The 10,565-nt window shown below is 45.2% G+C and overlaps 1 protein-coding gene across 1 annotated transcript; it reads right to left on the reverse strand.

Annotated features, from left to right (window-relative positions):
• Positions 1–399: 399 nt before the first annotated feature.
• WNT16 (Wnt family member 16) lies at positions 400–9,900 on the reverse strand. The gene is made up of 4 exons (XM_041421049.1): positions 9,815–9,900; positions 9,474–9,721; positions 7,403–7,689; positions 400–864 (listed from the first exon to the last, which is right to left on the reverse strand). The coding sequence occupies exons 1-4, from the start codon at positions 9,898–9,900 to the stop codon at positions 400–402; spliced, it is 1,086 nt and encodes a 361-aa protein (XP_041276983.1).
• Positions 9,901–10,565: the final 665 nt, after the last annotated feature.

Consider the following 10,565-nt stretch of genomic DNA (forward strand, 5'->3'; position numbering starts at 1 on the left):
TGTCTAATGTGTTTTACAAACTCTATTAACTCTTCAGTCTCTGCCTAATGAGATCTTGAGATTTCTCCAGTGTGCCTACCCACCACACGGATCTTCAGGACATTGTGTCTATTAAATACTCGAAAAGTTTAGCATCTGTCTCTGCTTGTGGAATAACACGTTCAAATGCATCATCAGGAGTCCTTTTGCTGTTTAAGCTGTCCCTGCATGCAGCCTGATGTTTACTCAGCTGTCCTTTCAGTCACAGCAAGCTTGGGCAACCCATTGTCTGGCAGTACCTGTTCCCCCCAGGCTGATCCCTCTGAAATCCCACACGGTGACAGTGACTGCTGTCGCTGCGGCAGCTGCGTGCACCACCCAGCCTGGCTGGTTTGGCCATCTTTCTTTCCTGTCCTCATCTCACTTGCAGGTGTGCACGTCGGTCATGGTCTCGCACCTCCTGCAGCGCACGTAGCAGCACCAGACGAACTTGCACTCGCAGCGCTCCACGTGCCGGACGACGTGGGTGTTGTACCCGCGCCCGCAGCACAGCAGGTTACAGCCCTCGGCCCCCTGCGACGTGCGGTTGCATTCTCTTCCCTGCGTTCCAGGGATCCCCAGTTTTTGGTCTTCGACACAGTAATTGGGCGATTTGTTCACATACAGCAGGTCCTCTTTCCCAATTGGTATTTTCCTCTGGCTTTTCTCTTTCCTGCGTAGCTTTTTTTTCAGTCTGTCTGATATTTGTATGCTGTTTTCATACTTATCCTTTAAAAACCGGCCAATCTTTTCAAAGGATGACATGGTTTTCCAACAAGTTTTCACAGCACAGGACCCAGAAACACCATGACAACGGCAATCCACGGACATCAGCTTTGCTACAGCCTGAAAACAAAGGGAGAACAACATTTGGATGTGGTCTTTCATCCATCAGGAATGCTGCCTGACATCAGTAGCACAGAGGTCTCAAAGTATTTAATGTTACAGCTGCCACTGCCATTTCCACAACAGGGAAGTCAGAGCACATGTTAGGAACCAGGTTTCCAGTCCTGGACCCCCACTATGAGAGGCATGATCTTCAGACTTGCTCTTCATTTGCAGTTTGCAATGGCCATAATGTAGCAATATTGATCACAACAGTGAAAGCTGTGATTTCTGGATGGCTTTTTATTCTGGAGAATCCTAAATACCTCAATGACATGTCCTGCATTGCTCCTCCTACTGCTGGAATGCAAAAGGCTCTTATGGGCAAAAAGGTCTAGCGGGGAATAGCAGAAGGGGAAAGCAAGGATAAGGCAGGTCACAGCACCCCTCCTATTTTGGAAGACACTGGGCAAGAAGTGTCCGGTTATGTTGCCTTTTAAGGGTACTTTATAGGTACGATGAAGACCACTAAACATTCACAACCCTGTTTGTAACTAAGGCCACAGGAATGGCTGAAGTCACACAACAGTGCCTGGGCAACCAGTGTGGCTCAGCACCCAAAGCAGCACAGGCAGAGGCACCTCAGGGCAAACTGCTGGAAGAGCAGGAAGACGCCCACATCTCCAAGCTTCACAGAAAGTCTGTCAAAAGACTCACTACGGCTTAGCAGAGGTGTCTTCAGCTCAGGTAATCTGCAGTAAAGCTCAGGTGCTTCTCACTTGTAGTCTTAAACCCTGTTCTTTTAATTGAGATGTAACTAGTTCTAGTATGAGTTCCTAGTGTTTCCAGTTTCATAATGGCTCTATTTATCACAAGTAGGTAGCTGCATTCATAGTACTTTTTTTACTGTCAATGTTTTAGCAAAGTTTCCACAGTTATTGCCAACACTTAAATTAAATTCCTGCCAACAAGTGAATTCTTAAATACTTAGACGAATTACTTTCCCATGCCCATGCAGAAGCAAAGGATGGGCTGAACAGTAACTGACCAACAATGGGAATCTAAAGCCTGTGTCAAGCTTTTTGTAACACATAACAGTTTTGGCTCAGTTTTAGGATATCAAGCCTCAAATAACTGGAACCTGTAAACAAGCAGTAACTTCCTTTATCTCATATCTTTATCTTGAGACTGACTCAAACACTCAGGAGACAATCCATACAATACTTTCTTGTCTAACATCTAAAAGTCATAGAATAAAATAATACAATTAGTCTTGTGACAACCCTCACATTAGAGTTTGAAAAAGGCACTGAAAACACATACATGTACAGATACAGTACCAGATATCATAATTTTTGGTTTGTTTTACATTTGCATTAACATATCTTCTGGAGCCATCCTGTAGACTCATAAGGGCCATTGGTTAGTAGTATGGAAAGCCCATGTTGCCATCTTCCATTTTACTAACCTTTCCCCCTATATTTTTTCCACAATCAAAGCAACTGAGAAATTTAACAGTAAGTGTGGATTTTAAATTAATTCATAGTAAGTTTGTCTTGAAATTCCTCATGCATCAAGGCCAATGCATATTGAAATGAATCCCCTTTTAAGGAACTGCTTTACCAAAACATGGGGGGAAAAAAAAAGAAATCAACATCCCAACTACATGATGTTTATTAAATTTCATCCTCAGCCTTTGCTTATCCCTCAGCCTCCACATATACTATATACTAGCTGCTGTCAGTCTATGTCTTTCTGAAACTGAATTAAAAAAAGAGAAGAAAAATCTAACATCCTCCTCTGGTTTCCCCTGAGAAAGTAGTTTCATTTGTTCCAGTTCCTAAGCCTTGATTCTGCAGTGAGATCTGATACCTGCAATCCTACCAAGCCCCACTGGCCTCTGCAGGACCAGGAAAAAACTCGAGTCCCTGACTCCATATTGGTAGCTCAGGCAGCACAAATCATCCTCAAAATTCCAAAACCAGTCAAGGCATGTAGCAAATCAAATGGGCTACTTCTATTCTATGTGCTAAACTGGGACTTTTCATCATGATGACTGTGGTCACTGAAGTTTGGGATGAGTCCAGCAGGGTTACTCCATTGGTTTCACTGGGCATTGAGGCCTCCTGGCACATTCTGCCCCAAAGGTGTTGACTCAGTCTTGAGCTGGCATTTGCATAAAACACTATAAACATTAAAAAAAAAACACATGATCAAAGTGTTTGCTTGGAGTCACATCTTTGGTGAATAAACAGGAATGATTTGTAGGTGGAGGTTACTATGGAAGCCAAATATGCAAGACATTCACAAAAAACACTAGCAAGAAAGAACAGGCATATGCCCTGACCTAGAAGAGCCATTAGCCTTTGCAAACTAAACCTGGCAAAGAGGTACTCCTGTACAGGAAACACTTCCACATGCTGTGGGGGCTGCTTTTGCAATTGGAGATTTTTCTGCACTGCTGGAAGAAATAAGAATATTGCAACAAGCAAACTCTCACCCATGAGCACACACAGACTCTTTTAGTAGCAAATCAATTGCTAGTTAATACTGGTAGGTACTTACCATCTCTTCTACACAGACTAGTTTCTCTTTAATAGACAGACTTGACCGTGCTCATATCTCAAGGATCTGTCAACAATGAAATCACTGGGTAGTCAGAATTTGATTCATTAAGATGTAAGAGTGGTTGAGGCAGATGAGAATTTAAAATACAAAGACAAAAAGTCTGTCAGAAGGCAGATGACCTAATAAAATGTGAATATCAAATACAATATCAAAAGATAAATTTTACACACAACTTAAAGATAGAGAGGATTTAATAGCATTTTTCCAATTTTGAATGCTAAGTTATTTTTGTCAAGTAACTAGAATTTCAAAGTAGTTTTAAATCATATTGTGCTACTAGATTTGTAAGGTTACAGATGTAATCCTCATTTTCACTGCAGTACAATAAGGTACTTACTAAGGGCAGAAGGATCCAGAAATTGTAAAGGAAGCTCTGGACATGCCTGCTAGGTGCTGAAGGCCATGTGGGCAAGTAGCCCAGCAGATGACACTCAGAGTCTTTCTCTGAGGATGAATTAAACAAAAGTAGAGGGAGACAGTGTTTCGAAACAGGAACAGAAACTGATGTTGAATTCTTCGACTGATATCAGAATATAAAAATGTGGCATATATTAGCAGTGTATGAATGAACAGATGAATGAAAGAAATACAAATGTGATTCAGTGTTTTGCCTCTCATCTGCTAGAATGGGCAAATTTTAAGCCTGGACTCCAATATACTCTAAGTTGCCAGCACAGGGAGGTGACATTTTGCTTTGCCTGATCACAGAACATGCTACTGCATCTCAGTCTGTCATGTGAACTTCAATGAAGAAGCTCCAGTAATTGAACATATGGCAAAATTTAGGGATTAGGCATCTCCTGATGGTGCAAGCAAACCTAAGATTGTACCTATAGAGCCAACATGGCCTTCAGGTGGGACACAGCTGCAGCATACACCTGTGTCTCAGCAGTGCACAGTGACTGCAGACTTACTGGGACCGTGACCTCCAGACTGACTACACAACCAGTGTTCTGTTTCACATTTTAGGTTCATATGGTGAATCTGTTCAGTTATTCATTAAATAGTGAGAGGATTCTCCGTATGAAACAAAAATCCATGGAGAGCTTCAGAGGATCACTGTTACAGAGACCTAGTGGATGGATGTGTCATTCTGAGCTGGGACAGGCTTTCTTAGGTGGGTTATGGAACTGACTGATAGCTTGTGAGAAAAGAGCAGTGTGGTGACATCTGGGTCCACCAGCACTGTGGTCAGCCACAAGCCCATCCAGCAGTTCCTCCTCCCCCTATTGCCACTCAACCTTGGTGGTACAACACGCACAACAAAAGTGCAGGGTCAAGTGATGTGCAGGGATGAACACTGCTCTTTTTAAAAATTTAACCTGAGAGAAAGATCACTTTTAAACCAACCACCTTCCTTTCACTGATCCAGTGCAATTAACAGAGGGAGCAGCACAGGGTGGAATCTGTGGCTAGAACAGACAGATGGGGCAGAAAGCAGAGACTGATTGGCGGCAAGGAGTGTCAGTGGAATCACAGTTTGCATACTCTAATGCCAGTTAATGCTTAACACGTCCAAGTTAAGCTTTCTGTTTGCAGGCATTGCTCTCAGCTGTGAGACAAGAACTGCCAGTACTTGTTTTGTCACGGGAACCAATGCCTGCAATCAAATGTCCCAATTTCAGACACTGGTAGAATTAATATGATTATTTATGAAGACAAGCACATGTCCTCCCAGAGATGCATCACTTAAGAACAGTTTGAAACTTGGTGAGTCTCTTACCAATCCACAAGTATTAGTAAAAACAAACTCTCCAAACAAGTCCCACATCAAATAAATTTCCACAAGTGGAAGAGTGAGCAGAATTTTTCCAGCAGTAAAATAATACTAATACAATGATAATGAACCCATAGTACCTGACTCCCCACATACTTTTGTCTAAGGAGCAGAAGAGCCCAACTCACATATGCACACCTAAGCACACTGAAAATTGCTGTGCTAAAGGATGATGAATGTTTATCTTGCAGCAGAATAAGAATGCAGTAAAGGATGATGAATGTTTATCTTGTATCACATTAAGGATCCATTCTGAACCTTCTGAGAGTTGAATTAGTGGACAACTCCTGTGACAGTTTTAGCATTTTTATATGTTAATATAATAACTATGAGATATGGAAGTATAAAATAACATTTTGCACTGAAATAGGAGAGAAACAAGAGAATTCTGCACATACCAGTTCTGTTACTAACTCCAAACAAACAGAGAAGTACTGTCCCTGGAAGACTGCTCTTGCACGACACCAAACCAGGAACATGATAGTATTTATTACTAAAAGGCCGTAAGATATCAAAACATCCTTCTTGTAAGCCCCAAAACATGAAGGTCTTAACTCCTAGTTAAGATTTGGAAATACAAAAAGGAAGAGTTATGCTAAACTTCAGATAATATTGCTGCTAGAAATCCCAAGTACCAACAATAAACTTTTTCATTCTGGATAGTGATCAAAATATTTGCTTTATTCTACGTTTTGCCATTAACTTACAAAATATCCATGCATGGAAGCTGGCTATATATATTTCTTCCTTAACTATCTCACTCTACAAACATGATAAACGACCCTTTGCTCTTTCCTTAAGGAAATAATCATTTAATCTTCTGTTCCTCTTATTATCATCTCCTACTACAAGATACCAATCACCTTTCCTTGGAGATGATTTAGCTGACTGACATCTCAGTAAACTCATAGCTTTTAGTTCTCAGCTTTTACTTAGGTTTAAAGTTTGCTTCAACTACTTCAGTTATAAAAAGGGTGTTTGTCACCTGGAATCATGGAATGGTTTTGATCGGAAGGAACCTACAAGATTTTCCTCTTTTCCAACTACATAGCTTAAGTGAAATAACACATATTACCTGTAAAAATTACTTCAAATTAAAGTAATTTTCAGTTATACCACCATGGCTCTTATGATGGCTTACTATGGCTATTCCTTGTCTATGGCAGATAGGAAAGTTGGTTACAGTAAAACCCACTGATGCTGCTTCCAGCTACAGGAAATTTTGGAGTCACAATGGAGTCCCTCAATATGAGTAGTCAAAACCAGAGGTTTTCCCTTTCTTTTCCCCCCTCTTTAGTTAAAGCTGAGCAGAACAGATTTAAATATTATGGGCCCAGAGAGAGCCATTAAAGATAAAATCTCCAAGGTAAAGCAAAGAAAGTAATTTTAAAGGAAAAATAATACAAATCTCTGCCATTCCAGATGAAAGCTCCAAGCACTAGATTACAGGCTCACATCCTCCTGTACAGGCTATTGCTGTCCCCATTTTACTGCTGTCCCTCTGCAGGACAGGAACAAGAATCCAATGTCACACACCCAAACACACAGTTTTCCTCTGCAACCCTGGGTTGGAAGTTCTTTGGACTGAAAAAAGCCATCCAAAATCAGTCTCCTTTCACTTCTTTGATGCATGTCCTAACCAATGAGCTCCTTTGAAGGTGTCATTTCTATCCCATGTTTTTAGAGAAAATATTCACTCTTGATTTCCCCTCTGAACAATGTTAAACTTGCACTCTGCAAGATGAGTAATGAGGCCTTGTGTCCAGCTGGCCTTCTCATTCAGTATTACAGAGAATTATAAATGCAAGTCATGATAATAACAGAATAATCAGTGACAAAAATCATACCATATTATGATGATAACAGGACTATTTCAAGTTTGTACCTGAATATCAAATATCTAATTAAGATAAATTTACTATTTAGCACTGCAGATCTATTACTTATTTTGTGGATGTTATTTTAACATACTGAAATTAGTTGGTTAAAACCAGCTCTGATTGTGAGTTTGTACATGTTTCTTTGGTGATGTTACTGCTGTTCTTGCCACTGGCCCCATGAATACCTGCAGCCAAGGCGCCACCTCCTTTGCCTGATGTCATTTTGTCAATGAAGGTGATGGAGTGGCTGCTGCCACACCTGAGTGACACCTACCTGCCTCCCAGCCTCGTTGTTGTGCAGGTTCATCGCCACCAGCCCGCTCCCGCTCTTGCCTGTTGCATTCTTGAAAGGCACGTCCAGGAACTTTCTGCTGAAGGCCATTCCATAGTGGATGTCGTCAGAGCAGCCGCCCCAGTGCCAGCCCTCGCTGGCCGAGCCGCCGTGCCGCAGGGTGACATCGCAGGAGCACTCGGTCACGTTCCCCGCGCTGCACGAGCGCGTCACCGAGTGCACGAGCCCCGCCGCCGTCACCGCCGCGATGAACGCCGTCTCCTTGGTGCCTGCACAGCAAACGTTACTCCATCACTGCCTCTGATCACCCTCCTGGCTGGGCTACTCGACGATTGTTAAAAGGGAACAGTTACACGTTTAACGTCATCACAGCTTGGCCTGTAGTGTGAGCTTGTTCAAAGCAGTGGATGTTCATACCCCAACACGACTTCAGGGCACGGCCTCTTCCCGTGGCCATGCTATTAATGATGCTGCTTCTCACTACTGGTACCATAAAATTTTTGGTAACTTCTTTCTAAATCTGATTAGGAATTTTATTTGCCACAGAAATTTTCAAGCCAAATAATAAATAAAGAATCAAACTCCAAACTAACCACATTCCAAACTCCTTACTCTCCACTCCGCTTTTCACTATTCAGATGGATTTGAAGAAGAAAAGGTCAGTCTAAATCTCAGAGAAGATATCATGATCCCAGGTTACTTTGGTACAGGGCCAAATCTTACCTCATGCTAAATTTAGCAAACATTGGTGTTCTTCTAATTCACAAAGGTTGCAAAGATTCCCAAAAGTCTTAAACGAGGCAGAAATCAGCACAAAGATATTTAGGCCATGTGCTTTTCCTAGAATAAGCTGGCCATAGGAGAGAGCAGCATGAAAGGCTGTTAGACTGGCTTCTTACGCCTGTCCCATTCTCTGAAACTTCTGGCACAACGTGGCACCCAGCCACATTTAACACATTACTGTGTTAAGTAAGGCATACTCTAAGCAAATTGAATATCATTGAGTGGTCAATACATGTAGCTGAAATTTTACTGAAATGGGCCAATTTTCACTGTGGTGAAAATTATTTATTTTCAGTCTGATATTTCTGCTCATGGGCAGGAAAATTCTGGTTTGTTTCTCCTGTTTGTATCAGTCTGTGGTGCCGGTGCCATCATAAAAGGCTTCCACAGTACACACTAGTGAATCTTTGTGGGTGAACAGTGGCACTCATTTGTGGGTCTTCAGGAACAGTCCTTCCTGTTGAACAGAAGGACTAATACACATATGGCTCCATCTTCTTTTTCTACCCTTTCCTTTTTGGAATATGCCCCACTTTTTATTCCTCAATTTATGTTTTCATTATTAAAACTTTTGGGTTTTACACTGCTTTAGTACAAAGTGAAGATTGTATGAACACTAACTGAAGTACCACAATACTTAAAATCACATCCATCACACAATCAGTGACCAGGGAGCTAAAAAAAAAGTTTCAGGATCCTTGCAGGAAAGCTTTGGCACGACATTTGATACAAAAAACTCATCCTTGTTTCAGTGGAAATTCCAGCAATTTCATAATTATTTTATGCAAAAGAAAGCATCTTTGGTTTCACTGTGCTGATAAATATCACATAACTGAGCACATATTATATATTTTAAAGCATTTCACATTGTATTTAGTGCCCTAAGTAGACATTTTTACCTGCAAGTGACCTTTCTGAAATAATATGTCACAAGCCCACTTATTCAGTAACTATGACACAAGGGGATAAACCCAACATAAGTCTAAGAACAGTATTTCAATATAGTTAAGTGGCTCTACCTACGGGCAGTGTCATCCACGGACGTACTGCACGAAAATGACAAGAAGAAACAACGACGCTGCAAAGACAAGGGCAGGTTTGGTGCGCTCGGTGCATTTCGCGTGCCCGTGGTACCTCCCGGGACGGCGGCGGGGAGCCCGCCGGCTCTGTCCGGCTCCGCGGACGGGACGCACGGACGGTCCCTGCGGGGCTCCTGGCCTCGCAAACCCACTGTCCCGGGGCAGCCCCGGGCCCCCGGGCGCTCACTCACCGCTGCTGAGCTGCTGCCCGAAGGCGGCGGGGCCGGCGGTGCCGCGGCGGGCGGCGGGCGGCGAGCGGCAGTCCCAGCGCTCGTGTCGGAACTGGCTGCGGCACTCCTGGAGGCCCAGGCGCGCTCCCTCCCGGATCGCGGGCATCAGCTCCGGCTTCTGCTCGCACAGGTCCTGCTGCCGGCGGCTCAGCGGAGGGCTGGCGCAGCCCGGCTTCTCGGGCCCGCCGGCGGCGGCGATGCCCAGCCACCTGCGGAGGCAGCCGCCCGTCAGCGCCGGGCCTCGACGGACACGAGGGGACGGGCTCCGCGCAGCCCTCCCACCCCGACCCCCGGCTACTCACATCCAGGTGCTGCCGGCGGCGGGGCAGAGGGCGAGCAGCAGCACTGCCCGCAGCAGGCACGGTCCGAGGGGAGCCCCGTGCCCCATGGCAGCCGCATCCAGCCCCGACTCGCTGCCGCCCCTGCCCGCGGCCCGCCCCGGGCAGCGGGGACCGAGGGGGACTGCAGCAGGGCACCCCCTACTCGGGTTTCTGCCCCTCCAGGGACAGGGGACAACTCGAGGGGCGAGCCCGGGCCGTCGGACGGCTCTCCCGGGGAGGCTGGGCTGGCAGGGAGGGCGGCAGGAGGGCACGCACCGGGAGCGCTCGCTTCCCGGCAAGGTGAGAAAGTTGGGATTGATGTTTTCCCCGGCTCCTTCCCCGGCTGTTCCTCCCCGCCCGTGCATTGGCCGCCCGGAGGCCGGGGCGGGCCGGGGCGGGCCGGGCGGGGGCGCAGCGGGGGCTCCGCTGCACAAAGCACGGCCCCGCACGGCCCCGCACCGCACCGCTCCGCACCGCTCCGCACGGCCCCGCACGGCCTCTCCTCTGCGGTGCTGCCTCTTGGGCTGTGAGGCGTCCAGAGCGGCTGCCAGGGGTGTAGCGGGGTCCGGGCGCGGCAGAGCGGAACTGAGGGCAAAGGAACCCGTAGGTCCTGCAGTGATTTAATCCGCAGAAATGAGAGAGATGCTGATACATCATAACATTCCCTAATGCTTTAGCAGTGTTAACTGAGTCAGCATCAGTATTCATTCGGATAGCATTTGTTCATTCCTGT

This window comes from Onychostruthus taczanowskii, unplaced genomic scaffold (genome assembly GCF_017590055.1).
Source record: "Onychostruthus taczanowskii isolate IOZ18803 unplaced genomic scaffold, ASM1759005v1 scaffold68, whole genome shotgun sequence".
In the NCBI taxonomy this organism is placed as follows: Eukaryota; Metazoa; Chordata; class Aves; order Passeriformes; family Passeridae; genus Onychostruthus; species Onychostruthus taczanowskii.